The sequence below is a fragment of the Marmota monax genome, unplaced genomic scaffold, assembly GCF_021218885.2.
Source record: "Marmota monax isolate L192 unplaced genomic scaffold, Marmota_monax_Labrador192_F-V1.1 WCK01_AAM20220418_F8-fsc00006, whole genome shotgun sequence".
NCBI lineage: Eukaryota > Metazoa > Chordata > Mammalia > Rodentia > Sciuridae > Marmota > Marmota monax.
Genome location: NW_026693712.1, coordinates 18,570,488 through 18,592,284, shown reverse-complemented (window position 1 = coordinate 18,592,284; position 21,797 = coordinate 18,570,488). Strand labels below are relative to the sequence as shown.

The 21,797-nt window shown below is 35.3% G+C and overlaps 1 protein-coding gene across 2 annotated transcripts in view; it reads right to left on the bottom strand.

Moving 5' to 3' along the window:
* The window catches only part of Pfdn1 (prefoldin subunit 1), a 58,235-nt gene that overhangs the window by 23,581 nt on the left and 12,857 nt on the right, over window positions 1–21,797 (bottom strand). For both annotated transcript variants that reach the window (XR_006855251.2, XM_046460397.2), the window contains exon 3: window positions 8,328–8,412. Coding sequence is in view for 1 of the 2 variants with exons in the window: in XM_046460397.2 (XP_046316353.1) it covers window positions 8,328–8,412 (85 nt within the window). In the remaining variant the exon portion in view is untranslated. The remainder of the gene's footprint in view (window positions 1–8,327; window positions 8,413–21,797) is intronic.

Sequence of the window (21,797 nt, the reverse complement as noted above, 5' to 3'; positions counted from 1 at the left end):
AGTGGTAATTCGGGGGGGGGGGGGGTGTCAAAGCTACAATGATAAAACTTGACACAGTGACTGCAGTGACCCTAAGATCTTTGAATTCAATTCTCTGATTTTATAGATGAGGAAACTGAAGTTTAGAGAACAACAACCTAGAACTAGAATCAACCTAATTCTAGAACCAAGAACTCTAACATAGGCTTCTAAGTTAGAAATTTAGGGTAATAAATGCTCGACAGTAAATCTAACAGACTTGGAGACCTCTGTTGGTTCAAAAGCCAGTTCTTTGAATTCCGTTCATTTGATCCGACATATGTACCATGCTCATTCGTAAAGGTATGGCCTTCCCCACTTTGAGTACAAACAATCTTGCTTTTTCTGGCCAGTATCTATAACTTCAGGTTAGAGGACATCTGTGGTATGAAAACAGACTGATCAAAGGAAGAAACTAGGTTAAGGAAAAATACAAGAGAGTCTGGTTCATTCTTTTTTTTTCTTCTTCTTCTTCGCATGTGTGAGGTACTGGGTTTGATACTCAGCACCACATAACATAAATAAAGGTCCACTGACAACTAAAAATATTAAAAAAAAAAAAAAGAAAGAAAAGAAAGAAAGAAATTATTCTCTAGAAGTCCAAAAATCACTTGAGGAACTTTCAAGCATGGGAGAGAGGAGGATAAGGACATATATTTATGGTTAGACACAGAGAAAAGTATATACTACATAAAGCATATAACAATGAAGGTTAAGGTCAATAACTCTGAAGCATTCAAAGGAATAGTCTGGTGTGGACACAGGCAAGTACTTCACAGAGGAAATAAGATACTCCAAATGTATACAAGAAGAAAAGAATAACTGAATCAAAAAAAAAAAATGAACTCTTGGCTAACTGGAATACAAACCAATTTCCTCAAGTCTTTTCCCTTCCTTAATCAAAATAAAGATGTACCATCAGGGAAGATATCATATCAAAGCTATGTATATTATGTGCATATAAAATATGTGTAAAAATGTATTATACAAATTCATAAATAAAAGCTATCCAGTTAAAAGGCTCACTCTATCTGAACTGTAGAGTTCACATCTAAGTTCTCAAACCAAAAAATATTTCTCTTGAGGAAATAAAATATATCATAGATAGTTTACATTTGGGCAAATTTTAGAATGCAGATTACAACACATATGCAGACAAAGTCATTAATAATATTGATAAAAGGAATGATCAAGCAGAAAAAGAACACATATGGCTTTTGGGGACATACACCTACTCTTCTCTGAAAACCATAGAGGATGATTCTGCAGCTACATTGAGCCCTAATATATCAGGACACAGAGATTATATACATTATATAAATTCTGGGGTTTCCAACCACCAAGCTCTTTTAGACTTAAGTCTTAAATAACTGAAAACTATTTTAAAACAAACATCCATTTTTACAAATGTTGAGAATGTAAATGAACTCTACAGATATAAGCATTCATATCTGAAATCCCAACATATGTGACAATAAGAGAAACCACTTGACTCAAGACTCCCCAAGTCGAAAACAACACAGAAAAGAAAGTATGCTGGCAACCTGCATTCACTTTTTTAAAATTAAAAAAAAAAAGACGGGCTGGGACTGTAGTTCAGTGGTAGAGCGCTTGCCTAGCATGTGTGAGGCACTAGGTTCAATCCTCAGCACCATATAAAGTAAAATAAAGACATTGTTGTCCACCTATAACTAAAAAATAAATATAAAAAAAAAAAAAAGAAAGAAAAGGCACCTATAAGTACCTAGCTATTTAGCTACTACTACTGAGGGCAGAAAATTAGCAAGAGGATAGAGACATTTTATACTTTTTTTCAAAACTCAAATGAGGATTAGGGGTGATCTCTGAACAACAGCTCCCCAAATAAGAGGCTGAAATAATCTGTACACTCTGAGAACATCTCGATTTGTTAAGGATAAAAATGGACTGTCCGCCTGGCACTTATATATAATAGGCTACCAAAAAGAAATGAAAGTGAACAAATCACGATCTCAGATAACTATGTATTTCACAAACATGTTGAGCAAAAGACAGAAGGCAAAAAAGAATATGGAGTAATGTTGTTCATAAAGTCCAAAAAAACCTCTAAATTTTATTGTTTTAAGGGACACGTTGCAAGTAGTAAAATTTTTTTTAAAATGAAATAATTATCACCAAAATTAAGGTATCAACAAAGTTAAGGTAGTGGTTAGCTGCAGAGCAGGTAGGCAGGATGGCAGTGGACCAGGGAGTGGACAACAGGGGTGGACGGAACAGATCTACTGTCTTGCCAATATTCAATTATTCAATTGCTCAGCCTGAAAATCATTACAGGTATTTGCTTTATAACTACTTATTCAGTTATACACATTATTTAATGCATATTTCTATAAATGCTCATTTTACTACAAAATAAATAAATGACTAAAATTTTAATGGATTCTAAACTTTGAGTTATGCAAGCAGTTGAACCATTCGGACACTTCGTATAAAAACATTACACCACTGGCTCTGCTCTCACCTCCCCTCTTCACTGAAAACACAGATAAGAATCAGTGTGGGCTGGGGTTGTAGCTCAGTGGCAGAGTGCTTGCCTCACATATGTGAGGCACTGGGTTCCATCTTCAGCACCACACAAAAATAAATAAACAAAATAAAGACATTGTGTCCATCTACAACTAAAAAATATTAAAAAAAAAAAAAAAAAGAATCACTGCCAATCATATAGTAGAGTCCACTGGATATCACATCCAAAGAGGGGTCCCATGACACACAAAATAGTACCAACTCAGAAATGTACCCAGGGCAAAACTGGACATCTACCCAAGTGCAATCCATGCTATGGGGAAAAAAAAAAAAAAAACACCCTCAAGAGGCAGAATAAAATTTCCTCAATCATGGGAATTTCTCCAAAACATGTTCTCATCAGAATATCAGAACTAACCCAATTGCAGGGTGACACAGGCACTTCCCGTCCAGTTCTCTCATCACTTTTCTTCCCACGTAAGTTCAGGAATCACTTGGTGACCAAAACTGTCATTTTTGTGGGAGAGTCAGGACATTGCAAGTCAGAGCTTTACATAATTTTTTTTTTAGATTTTACTGATACCCTGGGCTGGAGAACTATTTCAACAATCCAAGAATTCCAACACTCTGTATCAGAAGTGGCACTAAGCCAGGGACAGAAGGCCATGGGTTTCCTTATTCTGTCATTGCTGAGCTTACTGGGAGGTGGAAGGGGTGGTAATCCTGCTGGAGATAGAGGGGAAGGATGGTGGTTACCAGTACATGCATGCACCTAAAATATAAGAGGCTTTTAGTTGAAGGCAGATTAGCCTTAACTAGTAATTTTTTGGTCCACATCTGAAACAAGACAGAGAACATAAATGACAAATGGGAACAACTGTAAATGTGTTCACACATATCACTAAAAGCTTACTGCCTAGAATTCACAATAGTGGAAATTCTAGCTCATCTGAATGCTGAAGCTAAATTTTCAAAACTGCAAAAGAGGACAATAAGTAATTGTTTCCTTCTTACATCCAAAAGAGTGAGCAAAAATATAAAATGCATTTTGCACTCTTCAGAAGACACCAATCTCCTCAATCAATAATTTAAACTTTAAAACTGAATTTTGTCAAAAAAGGATTTCTTCCTAATAATGTTACACATCTTTTTAAAAAACTACTTTACAAAGACTAATGAGACTCAAAAAAATCATAATTCTAAATCCTAAACAATTATGTTTTTGGTGAGTGTTTTTGTTTGTTTGGTTGGGTTGGGTTTTGCTATTCTAAGGTTTCAAACCAGAGCCTTTGTAGGCAAGCACTCTACCACTAAGCTACATCCTCAGCCCTTTTTTTAAACTTTTGAGGCAGGGTCTCACTAAATTGCTCAGGCTGACCCTGAACTTATGATCCTCCTGCCTCAGCCTCCAGAATAGCTGAGATTACAGGCCTGAGCCACCAAACCCAGTTATTTTTTAAAACTGTGCTTTTACACTTTTTCTAATAACAACATATACTATATTAACTATTATACACCTGTTATCTGCTTTAAGAAGTTATATAGTATTTTTTTGATACTGAGGTTTGAACCCAGAGGCACTTTACCACTGAGCTACATTTCCAGCCCAATTTTTATTTTTTATTTTGAGACAGGGCCTCACAAAATTACTGATCTTCCTTCCTCAGCCTTCCAAATTGCTGGGATTATAGGTATGTACTATCACCCTGGCTTACTATCAGTATTTTTTAAAAATAAAGAACCTCCTCAAATAATGACATAAATAATATGGTTACTCTATCATCCCCAAAGCACTGTTTTGTATGTTATCATGAACAGGACCAGCATCATTGTTCTACTAATCACTATTTTGATAACATGGTTGTAATTTCCTCCTAGAACTTGACCTATCATCTTTATAAAGGAAAAATTAAAATCTATAAAACATTATCATATTGTAATACTGTTTGAAAACGCTTCATTAAAATAATTATGTTTGGGCTGGGGTTGTGGTAGAGAGCTTGTCTAGCACGTTTAAGGCACTGGATTGGATCCTCAGCACCACATAAAAACAAATAAGTAAAATAAAGGAATTATGTCCACCTACAACTAAAAAAAAAATTTAATGATTATGGTTATTTTACATATACACATTCATAATTTTAGATGCATGCTAAGACAGTGATTGTCTTTATCTTCCAGTAAGGAATATCACTCTCTATCAAAAGGACTTCCATCCATGTCAGCCAACTTAGTGGCTATCAAAAACTAAACAAATTCTAAGTAAACTTTACATTCATTAATAAAAAAAAATGGCATAAAATAAATGGGGAGTGGATCTGAAGACAACAAACAAAAAAACAGTAAGAACAGAGCTGAGTAAAAAGGAATCTAAGAAATACCATGAAGATGAGCTTTCAGGTCAGAGAAGCTGAACAACTATATCAAAGAAAAGGTCTGTCCACAGTGTCATTCATACAGACTATTGGTAGAGGGTAATGAGGCATACACAGTGGACTACTTAATGAAACAAGTTAACACTTTAATTAAAAATTAGACTTATGACCCAGACCAAAAAGAAACTTACTCTTTCAGAGATGAATACATGTAAAAGGAAACAGCCTGTCCTTTGTCTGCAAAGTTTTGTATAAATTGTGCTTCCCCACTTAATTGCAAGGTATAATGATGGTGATGATAATTATACAGGATTAAGATGAAATAAATTGTACTGGCAATAAATACTAGGGTACAAAAGAAAAGACTGTATTTAGAAGAGGAACAACAACTGGGAGGCTTTAGAAAAAAACATTTAGATTTCTAAAATCTACATCAAGCTTTCTAAGTAACACTGAAACTAGATTTTCAGCCTCTGCTGCTTTAGTGTTACAGCAGAACCCAGCCTCCTACCAGTGCCTCCCTTCTAAATTCTTGTCTCACAAATGAAGAGAATGAAATCCCTGGATGAGGAAGAGTGAGCCTAAGAGCAGGAGTTCTTTAAGGGAGAAGAAAAGAGAAAGAGCTCCTACAGGGTGAGAGGGCATCAAATAGAGGTTGCCATTTAAATGTACTAGTCTTGGGGGTTATACAGCTACAGAGTAGGGGCACTGATCAATATCTATGCTAATCAGGTCTTGGAAAAGTACCAGTGCTACTGGTCAAAATCTCTGGTAAACAGATATTAGAAAAGTACCAATGCTGTTGGTTCAGCCCATGACCTTCTAATTGGCTGTGCCCTTTTAGTCCTTGAAATTGAACTTTCCTATACCCTCTATTCAAGTCTACTCCTACCCACTTCCATTTTCCCCAATTTGAGACAAAGGCTTGGCTGGAATGTTTGGAATGCTTCTGGTTTATTTTCATGGAGTGGACTTTACTTTGGGGGAATAAAAGCCTTAATAGGATTCCCTATCCTATCTTATTCAATAGAAAATCATATTTGTGATTTACTTCAACTAGTCATAGTTTATATTCCCAAATTCCCAAACTGTGCTAAGAAGCTAAAAGAATAAATAGGAAGTAGAAGAAAGCAGCACATAATTTAAGAAATTAGAAAATGCTTCTTGAGAAAAGTAGCCGTATTCTAGAAACTGAAGGATTAGTACATGGAGCTGGTAAAGGCAGAAGGACATGTTCAGGTGGAAGAATCTTTAAAAAATCTACTAGAAACAAAGAAAGCACAAGAAATTCCAAAAGTTCAGAATATTTCAGAAGGCTGAGGAAATGAGGGAAGACAGAGAAATAAAAAGAAGTCATTTCATAAAGAGTCCTGAAAATATATTAAAATGTTTGATTTTTACCATAGAACAACAATTAATTTTTACAAAAGGGAGTAATATTACCAAATTTACATCACAGAAAGGTCATTCTAACTTAAATGTGCTAGAAGGACTAAAAGAGGGAAGGCTAGAAGGAGGAAAACCAGTTAAAATGCAATGTAGGCTGGAAACAGCAATTCTGAAGGCTGAGGCAGGAGGATTGCAGGTTCGAGGCCTGCCTCAGTAATTTAGAGAGGCCCTAAGCAACTTAGCAAGACTCCGTCATAAAATTTAAAATAAATAAATAAACAAAAGGGGCTGGAAATGTAGCTCAGTGGTAGTGTACCCCTGGGTTCAATCCCTATTCCACAAAATACGAAACAAAGGGCTGGGACATAGATAGTTTCCCTAGCGTGTGCAAGGACCTGAGATAAATCCCTGGTAAAACATACAATGCACACACACACACACACACACACACAGTAGCCAAGGAGAAAAGACAAATTAGTAACAATTAAACACCTCATAGCAACAATGGAAATCAGAGGTCAGTGAAATGTGGAATGCTATTTAAAACAGCTGAACGTTCCTAAAAACATAAAACACAACTTTGAGTTCTGTATGCAGTAACGACTAACATTTGCACATCAGATAAATACCACCGCTCACTAAACAGACTATGGAGAAATTTTTAATATCATCTAGGAGACCTCACACATCTTTCTGATCAACTAACTGAATAAGCAAAAGAAAATCAGAACAGAAAATCAGAACTCTCTAATTTCCTTAGGGTAAACAGTGTTAACAATTTTAAAGCCCATATATCATTTTCAATATCCTTACACAGATCTTTCTTTTCATAAAAAGAGAACTATATAAAATTACCATTTGAAAACTTTAATGCCCTTATTGCTACTTATGAATAAGAAAAATTTTCAGAATCATATATCTAGTTGCAAAGTATTTGTCTTGCCTACACATGAAAATACTTTGGTGGGGGATTTCCAGATATTCTGTTTCTTTTAAGTGAAAACACTACAGGATATAAAATTTACTGTGAACAGGTGAGCTGATAAAAATGATACGACTGGATACAACAATTACCTGGTTACCACAGGTCAACAGTTTTTTCTTCACTAGGTTTCACTGTTTGCTTCTTTTTGTTTTTACAATTCATCTTTCAAACTCAAATCTTTCATTGACTTTGTTTAAATGATCAGTTAGTCAAACTAAGAAACCTAAGATACTATACACTACCAGGCAATGCCAAGTCAGTGCCCTGAAAAATCCCCAGGAGACTATAGGAGGCGGCTCCCCAATTCAGCAGACGGCTGAGTCAGTTTCTAAACCAGTGCTTCAAATAATACAGAAATTAGATAAAGTGACCTATGAAATCATGACATATCCACCCCCACTTTGGGAAATCTTAATCCGTAAGAAATAATTACCAGTGGTCTGTCAAATCTAACTTTTATTGTATGCATGATGGACTTTTCACAAAAGCCCAAAACACCCCATCAAATCTTAATATGTATAAAGGAACTATACCAATAAATTCCAGGTCCCAAAGATTTATTAACTTATTCTTACCTCTCATCTTTCTCCCTAACTAAAACAAATAAAGCAAAATTTGTTTTCCTCACTTGTCTAGAATCTAAAGTAGGTTAAAGGAATTACGACACATAAGAGACATTATACCAGGAGTCTCTAACAACTGTTACCATTACCCACACTCCTACCCATCCTCCACAATCCACTACCTACATGGTTTTTAAATATGCATTGCTCTCTTGTTTATGGTTTTTAATAAATAGAAACATCCATTCAAAGGTAATAGAGAAAATACATTCAGATTAATAGCATCCTAGCTTCAAAACTGCCTACAGCTCCAAAGAAACTGTTTTGTTTGTTTTATGCACTGCCATGAATATGACCACTTCACGGCTCTAACATAAACAATAAAAATGTGACATGAACCTTGGCAGACATACATTTTCATTTAACATGACACAAAATAATTACTTTTTCATAAAAGCTGACTGCTATTGTCAATATTCACTCAAACTTTACCTCTAATTCTTTAATTTTTTCTTCTGCTATTTTCTGTTTCTCTAATAGCTGATTATGAATTACTTCCTTGGATTGAAGAATAAACCTACAAAACACAAAAAGTTGAAGATTAATCCACATGACCACTGTATTTGTCAAAATCAATAGCTATATACCACAAATATAAAAACTAAGAAAACTTAAGAGGATAATTTCCCAGTTCAGAACAAATAAAATACACTGTTATATTGTAATAAACTCAAAAACCACCACAGGTATTAAGCCTTCTTAGCTAAAAAGGAATAAAAGCTTAAAAGTACACTCTGCTTTCTAACTTAAGAAGGGAATCAGACTTTAAGTAGAATCATAGATACAAAAAAATAATAATAAAAAAAAATACCACAAACTAACAAAAAAGTCAACAAATGATAAAAATCCCTATAACTTTTATTTTTACATTTATATAATTTAATTTTATCTGGATTTTTTTAAATAATATTTGTAAATTGAAGCTTCCCTTCATCTTTTTTCTTTTCTTTTTTCCTTGTAACAGCAGTAACTCATGACCTTTTAAAGTCACAATCAAGTACTGTGTTAGGATCAATGCATTAGTGTTAAATGAGTTCCTCACACAAAAAGCACTGTATAAGCCCAGAATCTTTTATTATTATTTCCAGAGTGTATAATACCTCTGAAAAGCTCAAAATGCACAAGTGGAAAATTTCAACTTTTTCCAACATAGGCATATTATTCGCCACTGATGAGGGTGGAAATATGGGGAAGCTTCTTTAAAAATTAACACTGAATCTGTTTTGTGGCTTTATGTTCATAATTTTTGCTTCAGGGAAGGGAAGAACAAGCTCTTTTATTGCTCAAATAAATGAACTAAAGGAGTTTCCTTCAACTGGAACCAAGAGAAAACCCCAGTGCTCAAACCGCTTTCAGGATTATCTAAGCTAAAACAGATTTCAATTAAAGATTATAATTAATTAATCAGACTATTTCTTCTCTTTGCACATAGAGTTTAGCAACAAAGAACTAAATAACACTTCTTAACAAAAAAGTCAACAAAGAAAACATATCAAGGTAGCAATATTCAATTTTCTCTGCTAGCTCCACAAAAACACCACCATCTAGTTAGGCTCTCAAGCAGAGGATATATGTGTTATCATAGATATAAGACAAGTAAAAAGAGAACAAAAAAAACACCTAGCTACTCCCTGACATTTTGGGAGGAAATTTCTTTTTCCTTACTCATAATTACACTTTGTCACATATATTAATACAATCTGGTGAACTACTCTTTTTCACTCTAGTAATTATTAAGTCACACTACCACTGTGACATAATAGTCATCCTAGATAATTTAATCAATGATCAAGTCTTCAGCAGTAACTTGATCCTTTGTTTAAAAAAAAAAAAAAGTCAACTTGCTCATACATGTACTAGAAAGACTGACCATATTCATGAAAAACAATGATTAAATCTAGGTCTTTTCCTATAGAACACTTGGTGTCTAAAATGTTCTTACTTACTGGGTCCAAGAATACTTTGGATAAGACTATAGTGAATAGAATATTTTTTTCAGAACTGAATCATGCTAGTATTTGAGAAGAAGAGTTGTTTTGAACTGCATTAGGTCTTAGTGACACCAAGTAAAAGGCATTATAAAACAAGGCCCAAGAGTTGACAAATTTTATCATTGCATGCATAATTTCACCAAGTGTTTTAGCCACGAAAATAATTTTCAAAGTAAAATGCACATTTTTAAATAGCATTGATTGCTGGCCAATTAGTAGTATTCTCAAATAATAGGTCATCAGACATCAAATCTTTATTAGTGTCTGGGAAATTTTCAAAGCTAAGATTAGAGGTCAAGTCATTACTTATGTGGCCTTTAAAAAGAAACTATCTGCACAGATACTAAATCCCTTGAGCAGAAAATAAAATTACTAGAAAGCAAGAACACTAACAACAAAAACATTTTTCCATGGTCACACATCCCCGAGGTAGTTATATTGGACTGTGCCAACTTTAAAGGACTAAGGCTGACCAACCTACTACCATAAGCCTAAGGCATCTCAGTCATGAAATTTTAAACAAGGATGAGTACTGTGTAAACTCAACTGTTTACCTTAAAGAATAATAACACGGTCAATATTCACACATAAAAATTCATGAAAAATTTGGTTTAGTTTCCAATTCAAGAAAGGGCATAGATATTATAGGAGATTGAAATGCCTAGATTTCTGGGAAAACAGTCTTTAGGAAACACATTATCTGCTGTTTAAAAAGGCAGTGAAGCAAATGTAGCTTAGGGTAAAGTACCACTGGGATTAAACCCCAGTACCACAAAAAAAAAAAAGCGCTTCAGTCGTGTAGCTAATTCTTAATTCATTTTAATTCATTCATGCTTGTTATTGTACATCTTGTTTCAATACACCACAGCATATTTACTCATTTCACTCTTAATGGACATGTGGCTTATTGACAACCTGAGAATTTTTTTAAATGTCACTGTGAACATTGTACAGGAATGTGTGTGTGCTTTCACAATCACATCCCTGAGTTTGTTTAGGGTATGTGCTTGGGAGTGGAATTGCTGATTCAGGGTATCTGAATTGTCAACTTTACTAGAAAACATCAAAATGTTCTCTTATTTTTACCTCCAATCAAAATGTTCTCTTATTTTCACCTCCAACAGCCCTGTTCGGGATTCCTATTGCCCTCTATTTGCATCACTGGGGACAGGCTTGGTAATGCTGAATGACAGTCCCCTAATTAGCTATCCATTATAGCCAGCTGTTGCATGATCACTGCTGGCTCAGGGCTGATGGACCAGGCTCCACCTTTAACACTACTTTTCTCCTAGGATTTTTTTACTTCTCCAGATAGACACTCATATAATCTACAAATACAGACTGTATTACTTCTTCCTTTCCAATAAAAATAAATAAAAATAAAATAAAAAGGCAGTGAAATATCAGATTCTATTGAGAGGATATATCATAATACAATTTTAAGTCTTATTATCATAGATAAATATTAGGTACACAATTTCTCCAAGTAAAGAATCTCATAGAGACCCTGATTGTTAATGAAAAACCAAATGGAAGAAAAAGAATTCTGGAGCTCATAATGTGCCATAAAAGGAAAAATAAACCATGAAGACGGAAAATATTCTAATATGACAAATGACACACAGATAACATGCTTATAATACTCAGGATTATAGAACCTAGATTAGAGTTACTGCTTTGTAAAAGGTCTCTATTTTCGGGCTGGGGATGTGGCTCAAGCAGTATAGCGAGCTCGCCTGGCATGCGTGCGGCCCGGGTTCGATCCTCAGCACCACATACAAACAAAGATGTTGTGACCGCCGAGAACTGAAAAATAAATATTAAAAAATTCTCTCTCTCTCTCTCTCTAAAAAAAAAAATATATATATATATATATATATATATATATATTTTTTTTTTTTTAAAGTCTCTATTTTCATCTGGAAATCAATGTCATATAGCCCTATAAAAAAGGAAAGACCTCCCATATGTTCATCATTTTAAAGAATATTATTAAAATGCCCATTTTGCCCACAAGTCATAAATATTCAATACAATCTTCATCAAATGAAATCTTTTACAGAACTAAAAAAATAATCCAAAAATTCATATGGAAGCCCAAAAAGAACCAAATAGCCAAAGCAATCCTGAACAAACAGAACAAAGATGGAGTACTAAATTACTGATACCTCAGAACCACAGTAACCAAAAACCCCATGGTACTCGCATAAAAACACACATATAGACCAAAGGAACAGAACAGAAATCCCACAAATAAGCCTATATATATATATATATATATATATATATATATATATATATATATATATCCTACTGATTTGAGACAAAAGTGCCAAAAAAACATATATTGGAGAAAGGACAGCATCTTCAACAGTACTGAGAAAACTGGATGTCCACATGCAGAAGACTGAAACTTGACCCCTTTCACCCTATACTAAAATCAACTCAAAACGATCAAAATCTAAATGTAAGACCTGAAAGTCAGAAACTACAAGAAGAAAACAACTTCAAGACATTGAAGGCATTCACACAGATAATGATCTTCTGATTAGGACCCCCAAAACACAGGAAGTAAAAGCAAAAATTGATAAATGGGATTATATAAAACTAAAAAGCTTCTGCACAACAAAAGAAACAATAGAATACAGGACAACCTACAGAATGGGACAAAAGTACTTGCCAACTATTCATTTTGAAGAGTTAATATCCACAACATGTAAAGAACTCAAAATCTTCACAAAAAAGTAATCTAATTATAAAATGGACAAATGAACTAAATAGATACTAACAGAAGAAATACAAATGGAACAAATATATGAAAAAAATGCTCCATATCATTAGCTATCAGGGAAATGTAAATCAAAACACAATAATCTCACCCCAGTTACAATGGCTATTATCAAAAAAAAAAAAAAACTATAATAAATGCTGGCTAGGATGTGGAGAAAAAGGAACTCATTTACTGTTGATAGGAATGTAAATTAGTACTGCTGTTATGGAGAACAGTATGGAGGTTTCTTTAAAAAAAAGAAAAATACTAAAAATACCAAGCTATCTCCCTCTTCTGGGTATATATCCAAAGAAAATGATAACATACCAGAGATACCTGCACACTTATGTTTATTGTGTCACTATTCACAATAAATAAGACATGGAATCAGCCTAGCAGCTCATCAACAGATAAATGGATAAAGAAAATGTGGTACACACACGGTGGAGTATCATTCAGTCATAAGAATAAAATCCTGTCATTTGCAAAAACAAAAAGTAGGATGAACTCAAGGTCATATATTAAATGAAATACACAAAACACAATGGAACTACCACATGACCCATCTATACCATTTCTCAGTATGTATCCTACGGAATTAAAAAGTCAGCATACTACAGTGATACCTGCACACCCAAGTTTACAGCAGCACAGTTCACAACTGCCAAACTATGGAACAAGCCTAGGTGTCCATCAGTAGGGGTATGGATGAAGAGAATGTAGTGTATATATGTACAATGGAGTTTTATTCAGCCATAAAGAAGAAAGAAATTACATCATTTGCAGAAAAATGGATGAAACTTTAGAATATTATGTTAAATGAAATAAGTCAAACTCAGAAAGTCAAGGATCATATGTTTTCTCTCACGTGGAAGCTAGAGGGGTGGGGGGGCGTGTCTCATGAAAATCAAAGGGAGATCAATAGAGGAAAGGGACAAGGGGGAGGAAGCAGAGGAGAGGAAAGAAAGGGAAAATTCTGGGGAATGATATTGGCCAAATTATGTTGTTATATTGTCTGCACATACAAATACTTAACAACAAATCTCACCACATGTACAATTATAATGCACCAATTTTTAAAAATAGAGGGAAAAAACTTTTAAAAAGAAAGAAAGAAGCCAGATGCAGAAAGTATTACATGTTCTTTTTTATATATTGGAAGCTAAAGAGAGTTAACCTGATAGAATAGCAGAGCCTGGAAGCAGGATGGTGATTGGATTTTATCAGTACACACTATATACATGGAAATATCACACTGAACCACATTAATATACACCATTCACACATGCTATTAAAATTTAATTAAAAATTTAAAAAGGAGTATAACATGGCAACATATAAAGAAACAAAAGTACTGAAAATCATATAAATTAGAATGAATATAATAGATGTTTGTCCTATAATAACAACAGAGGTATCATTTTAAAAACTAGTTGGCAAACTAGTTTGCAGGTCAATCCAGCCATGTTCATTTGTTTATATAAAGTCAAGGGCTACTTCCTCACTACAGTGGCAGCATTAAGTTGTGGCAGAGATCCTATGACTAGCAAAATCAAAATGCATTATTACTGACTTATTACCAAAAAAAAAAGAAAAAGCTTGCTAATCCCTCATCTAAAACAAAAACAATAGCAACACACCATGAGCTCATATGTAAAATGTGTAACAATAAAACAAAGGATGGAAGAGACAAATCTGACATATAAAGATGAAGTGGTATAATAATATCTGAGGTAGATTATGATAAATTAGAGATGGATAATAGAAAACACAAGACAAACACTAAATTTAGAAAATTTAACAGGAGCTGCCTATAATCCCAGCAGCTCAGGAGGCTGGAGCAGAAGGATCACAAGTTCAAAGTCAGCCTCAGCAACTTAATGAGGCTCTGAGCAATATAGTGAGACCTGTCTCAAAAATAAATTAATTAATTAATTAAAGGAGAGGATATGGTTCAGTGGTTAAGTGCCATTGGGTTCAATTGCTGAAACAGAAGGGAAAAAAAAAAAGGAATCCTTAGTAAACCAAAGATAAAACAGAATCATTAAAAAAAAAAAAAAAAAATCAGGGCTGAGGATTTAGCTCAGCTCAGTGGTAAAGCATTCCCCTAACACACATGAAACCCTGGGTTCAATCCCCAGCACTGCAAAAAGATAAAAAATTATTAATCAAAGAATCCAAGAAAGCAGGGGAAAAAAGGAATAAAGAATAAATGAAGGCTGAATGTTTTCTCTGATATGTGAATGCTGATCCACAATGGGGATTGGCGGGGGAGCATGGGAGGAATGAAGGAATTTTAGATAGGGCAAAGGAGATGGAGCGAAAGGGAGGGAGCATGGGGGTAGGAAAAAATGGTGGAATGAGATGGACATTTTTACCTCGGTACATGTATGAAAACACGAATAGTGTGACTCTACTTTGTGTACAACCAGAGACATGAAAAATTGTGCTCTATATTTGGACTATGAATTGAAATGCATTCTGCTGTCATGTATAACAAATTAGAGTAAATAAATTTTTTTAAAAAGAATAAATGAAACGAAAACAAGTAGCAAGGTAGTAGATTTAAACAGTCATAGCAACCATTGTTAGAAATATAATTAATATAAACTAAAAGACAAAGACTATCCCACTAGATTAAAAGCATGACCCAATTACATTCAGTCTACAAGAAAACTGTTTCAAATTAAAACACATAAATAGGTTAGAATTAAAAGGATAATCACACCTACTAGAACAGCAATAATCAAAAAGATAATAAGACCCTGGAGAGATCCCAGAATCTTCACACATTGCAGGCAAGAATGCAAAATGGGGGCCTGAGGTTGTGGCTCAGTGGTACAGCACTTGCCTGGCATGTGTGAGGTCCTCAGTTCCATCCTCAGCACCACATAAAAAGATAAATAAATAAAGGTATGAAAAAAAATGTGTGTGTGTGTGTATAAAATGCAAAATGGTACAGCTGCTATGGAAAACAGTTTGGAAGTTAAGAAATTAAAACATAAGAGAAGTAGGCGTGGTGGTGCATACTGGGAATCCTAGCAACTCTGGGAATCTTAGCAACTCTGGAGGCTGAGGCAGGAGGATCAAGTTCAAGGCCAACCTCAGCAATTTAGCAAAGCCCTAAGCAACTCAGGGAGACCCTGTCTCAAAAATAAAAATGAAATTAAACGAAACGAAACGAAAAGAAAAGGCTGGGGATGTGGGTCAGTGGTAAAGCACCCTGTGTTCAATCCCCAGTACCCAAAAAAGTTAAAACACAGAATAATAATAATTATTACTATCCTTTTCTCCCACCCCTAAAAATCATTGATTTGCTTTATTATTGAATAGCATTTCAGTGTGTAGCTGTACAGTTACCTACAGATGGAAATGATGGGTTGAATGGAATATGATTGGTCTATAAGAAACCACTAACTCGGGGCTGGGGTTGTGGCTCAGCAGTAGAGTACTCACCTCACACATGTGGAGCCTTGGGTTCGATCCTTAGCACCACATATAAATAAATAAAATAAAGGTACTGTGTCCAACTACAATTAAAAAATAAATTTTTTTTTAAAAAAAGAAACCACTAACTCTTTTCCCAAGTGGCTGCAAATAAAGTGAACAAATGACTGTTGCACGCAGCAATATGGAGAAATCACAAAAACATTATGCTAAGTTAAAGTAGATACAAAAAGTCTACATATGGTATAATTCTTTTCACATAGCACTTTTTAAATAAATAAAAGGCAAAATTACAAGGACAGAAAAAAAATCAATGGTTGTCAGGGAATGGAAGTAAAAGGAGAGTACGAAACATGAAGCCATGCTTTTGAGTTGATGTGACTATTCTCTAGCTTGACTATAGTGGTAATTACATAATAGCATGCACTTGTCAAAACTTATAAAACTGTGTAACTATAAAGGATAAGTTTTACTCTATGTACATTACACCTCAAAAAATAAAAAATAAAAAGCCAAAGCCAGGCATGATGGTGCATTCCTACAGTCTCAACAACTCTGGAGGCTGAGACAGGAGGACTGCTTGAGCCCAGCAGTTCAGGACCATCCTAGGCAACATAGTGAATGTCTTTTAAAAAAAAAAAAAAAGTCAATAAACAATCCAGGAAATGAATAAATGAATTCACTTCCAACAAAATGGAAATAACAGCCTTATCATAAAATGACTTTACCTATTGCAAATGAATAAATAAAAGTAACCTTAGGGGCTGGAGTTGTGGCTCAGTGGTAGAATGCTCACCTAGCATGTGTGGGGTACTGGGTTCGATCCTCAGCACCACATAAATGTAAAATAAAGATACTGTGTCCACCTAACATTTAACACTTAAGAATAAATATATTTTTTAAAAAAAAGTAACCTTAAAGAAGTAGTATTGAGGGCTGGGGTTGTGGCTCAGTGGTAGATCACTTGCCTAGCATGTATGAGGGGACTGGGTTCAATTCTCAGCACCATATAAAGATAAATCAATAAAATAAAGGTCCATCAACATCTAAAAAAATATTAAAAAAAAAAAAGTAACAGTACTGAGCTGGCACAGTGGTGCATGCCTGTAATCCCAGCAGCTTTGGAGGCTGAGGCAGGAGAATAGTAAGTTCAAAGCCAGCCTCAGCGAGGCACTGAGCAACTAACTCAGTGAGACAGTTGTATACAAAGTATATTCACACCAATTCGTGTCTTCATTCATAGAATGTTATTTAACAAAAAAAAAAGAATGTACTATCAACTACAAAAGGACAGGGAGGAACCGTAAACACCTATTGTTAAGTAAAAGAAGCCACTGTGAAATGGCTATATACCATGTGATTCCAACTTACATTCTGGAAAAGGCCAAACTATGGAGATAGCAGAAAGATCAGCAAGCAGTCACCATGGAAAAGAAGAGGCAGGCAGGCAGGCAGGATGTGGTGGGGAGGAAGGAAAAGGTGAATAGATAAATGGAGCACATGGGATTTGAGGGACAGGGAAAATATTCTGTATGGTATGTACAGTGGATACAAGACATTATAATTTGTCAAAACCCAGGACTGGACAAAGAATGATCCCTAATGTAAATTATTAATCTTAGTCTACAATAACCTGTCAACTTGAATACCCATGTTTTGAGGCACTATTCATAATATCTACACTATGTAATCAACCTAGATGCCTGTCTACAAATAAAGAAAATATGGTATATATACATATTGGAGTATTATTCAGTCATAAAGAACAGTCATGTTTGGTGGCACACATCTGTAATCCCACCTGAGAAGGCTGAGGAAGGAGGACCACAAGTTCACGGCCAACCTGGGAAGAGAGATGCTGTCTCAAAATAAAAAGCTCAGTGGTAGCTCAGTGGTAGAACATCCCTGGGTTTAACCCCAGTGCACAAGAAGAGAAAGAAGAAGAGAACAAAATCATGTCAAATTGGATGTAACTAGAGACCATCATGTTAAATAAAATAAGCCAGGGGCTGGGGATGTGGCTCAAGCAATAGCGTGCTCGCCTGGCATGTGAGCGGCCCCGGTTCGATCCTCAGCACCACATACAAACAAAGATGTTGTGTCCGCCGAAAACTAAAAAATAAATATTAAAAAAATAATAAAATAAAATAAGCCAGACAGAAAGACAAATATGACAAGTTTTCTCTCTTGTAAAGAAATTAAATTTTCTTTAATTCAAGTCTAGAATTAAAAGAAAGAGTCTAAAAATAGTGGAAGGAATGAATACTAGAGAAGAAGAGGAGGAATAAGAGAGGGTAACCAGAAGGAAGGATACAATTGGAACATGATATATGCTTATGTGGAAACATTATAGTTAAACCCATTAATTTGAACAATATGGAAAATGCTGAGACAATGTTTTATCAATATTTCTTCACCATTTTTAACAATTACACCATACTGTTGTAAGAGGTAGAGGAAATACATAGAGGAAACTGTGGGGGAAGAGGAGGTAGAAAGGGAGTATGTGAGAGCTGTCTGTTCTGTTTAATTTTTCTCTTAAACATAAAACTGCTTCAAAAAAATAAAAGTTAGGGGCTGGGGTTGTGGCTCAGCGGTAGAGCGCGCGCCTCGCACAGGTGAGACCCTGGGTTCGATCCTCAGCACCACATACAAAAATAAATAAATAAGCAAGTGAAATAAACAGGTGTTGTGTCCAACTACACTATATTTTAATAAATAAATGAATGAATGAATGTTAGGAACATGTTAAAAGGACACAGGCAACAATCTGAAAGAACTCTCAATGCCCAAACGTATCTCACTACATTTCCCTGACTGACCCTGAAAGCGAACCTCTATTTGAGCAACAGAATAAACAATGTAGTGCTAGCTGGGGGTAGTGGCACATGCCTGTAATCCATGACTTAAGAGACTTGAGACAGAAAGATGGCAAGTTTGAGGTCAGCCTCAGCAACTCAGTGAAACACTGTATCAAAAAAAAATGAGGGGAGGGTTTGCTGAAGATGTAGCTCAGCGGTAAAGCCCCACTAGGTTCAATCCTCACTACCAAAATGATAACAATAACGTAGTATTAGATTATAACTGAGAAATAGAGCACTTAGACCTGCTGTACCTCAGGCATAAGAAATCTACAGAGAACACTATAGGCTCAAGTCTTAACTCTGAGGGATGCTGCTGTATCTCTGTACTGTACTCTCCAGTGCTACACCCATAAAACCTTCCCCTCCCTTTCTTCTCCACTGCCCATATTGCAAGCACTTATACAAGGCTCTCTGCTAAAGCTCTCTATCCAAAGAATTCATTTATTTTCAAAGGTTCAACTGGTACAATGATACTCAAAATAATGTCAACCCCTATAACCTGCACTACATCCAGTATCTAAAGGTCATTCTACTTGTATGTCCCACATTAAGCTCATTTTATCTACCCATACCAACATCCTAGACAAGCAATTTCACTACCTCAGCTTCAGCTTCTATTAATGCTATCATCACATTCCTACTCATCTAAGTCCCAAAACTTTATTTTTTTTTATAATTTTAAGGTCAAATTTATTAGGTGATTAAGAGATGTATACATGGGCGATAAATACTGCACAGCTGACTTTATTCACAGTCAAGTAGAGATACAGTCAGTGCCAATCTATTTTGTGGATACTCTTGTTCTTTTGTTCCAAGAAAAGTTTGCACCATAAGTCTTGGACTTGGGTTTCGGAACTTTCCTCTCTTCAATGTCATAGCTCCATCCATTTTTTTCTGCAAAGGCAGCTGCATCTTCTTTAGTACTGAAGGTTAGAACCATATTGGACAAAGGATCAGCCGTAGATGCCCAACCCATCAAAGGATTTTCCCATCATTCCCTGGTATCAAACTCCATCCTCCATTTCTTTGTGTTGTTTACTCCAGACTGCATGTTATTTCGAGCAGGAACAAAGATCCTGACTTTTCTAGTTTTGATATGCTCTTCTGGAACACCAGTTAATGTAGTGATATCCAATTTTTCATCAACTGTTATAAGTTGAGTGTCTCGAGTTTGGTCCTGTGCCAGCCTCCATGTGGATGTGCTCAACAATCTGGGATGCCAGTGGTTTATGGTGGTTGATAACAAGTTGGGAAACCATGTAGTTCAGCAGTACCAGTCCCAAAACTTTAGGTATCCTCCTCATTTTCTATATTCCCAATTTACCGTTTCTTTTCATACTGACCCTCTATCTTCATTCTACTTCCACCACCTTAATTTACATCCTTATTACTATATTGCTTAATTATTTCAATGGTTTTCCACCTGTCTATACTCCCTAATTAAACTCTACTTAATTCATCCAAAATATATCAACAGCTTTCATGCAGTTAGCCCTTAATTGTAGATCACTGCAATGATTATCTGTTCACGATTTTATTTTATTTATTTATTTTTTAGAGAGAGAGAGAGAATTTTTTAATATTTATTTTTTAGTTTTCGGTGGACAAAACATCTTTATTTTTATTTTTATGTGGTGCCGAGGATCGAACTCAGCACCCCGTGCACATGCCAGGCAAGCGTGCTACCGCTTGAGTGGCATCCCCAGCCCATCTGTTCACAATTTTAGCAGATGTTCCCAACTGGCTACCCAATGTCTGTTTCTTTTTCTTTGATGTATAATCTCAGTTTTGGGTCCCTCTACTTCCCCAATTAAAGTGAAATCTTCACTTTCCCAAGGAAAGTGAAGTCTAAGCTGAATCAAGTCTTAAGTCTTAATTCATGTCATCCATCATGGCATGTCCCTTAAGATTTAAGTCCAAGCACATGGCTCAGTTTTTGTCATGAAATGTGAGGGGAGACCCATTAGAAGACTTCTGGAAAGATTTGAATTTTATGAAGAGGAAGACTGAGAAAGATGATTTATTCGTAAACAGCAAGAATTTTATTGGTCAAGCTAATTCTGAGATGCTTGTTACACCATCATATGGAGATATAAAATAGGCAGTTGGGTATACAAGTGTGGAGTCAGGGGAAGGTTCTAAGCTGAAGATAAAAATCTGGGGCTTGTCAGTATATAAAATAGCATTTAAAGAAATAAGCCCCAGCCAGGAGTGGTGGCGCATGCCTGTAATCCCAGCGGCTCAGGAGGCTGAGACAGGAGAATCTCCAGTTCAAAGCCAGCCTCAGTAATATCAAAGCACTAAGCAACTCAGTGAGACCCTGACTCTAAATAAAATACAAAATAGGGCTGGGGATGTGGCTTGGTGATTGAGTGCCCCTGGGTTCAATCCCTGGTACCAAAAAAAAAAAAAAGAAGCCTGGGTAAAATCATGATGAGTGTAGAGAAAAGAAAAATCCAAGGGCTAAACCCAAGGTTAATCTAACATTTACAAATGTAAAAGAAAAGGAAATAGTAAAGGAGACCAAGGTAAGAGGAAAACCAAGAAGAGGTGATAACCCTGAAGCCAAGGGAAGAAAATGCATTAAGGAAGAAAGGTCAGCTGGACTAAAGACTACCTATACATCAAGTAAAATTAGAACTGAGAATTCACTGAAATTTCTAAGAGAATCACAGTCTCTTCAGGAAATCAATCCCACATAAAAACATTCCCTGTTCTAGATAAGTAACTCACACTGCAAGGTTCAATTTGTACCAATTAAAAATCACTGTCTATTTTAAAATCAAAACTACTCCTCCTGAAATAGAAGCCGTACTATGTTAATCTATTT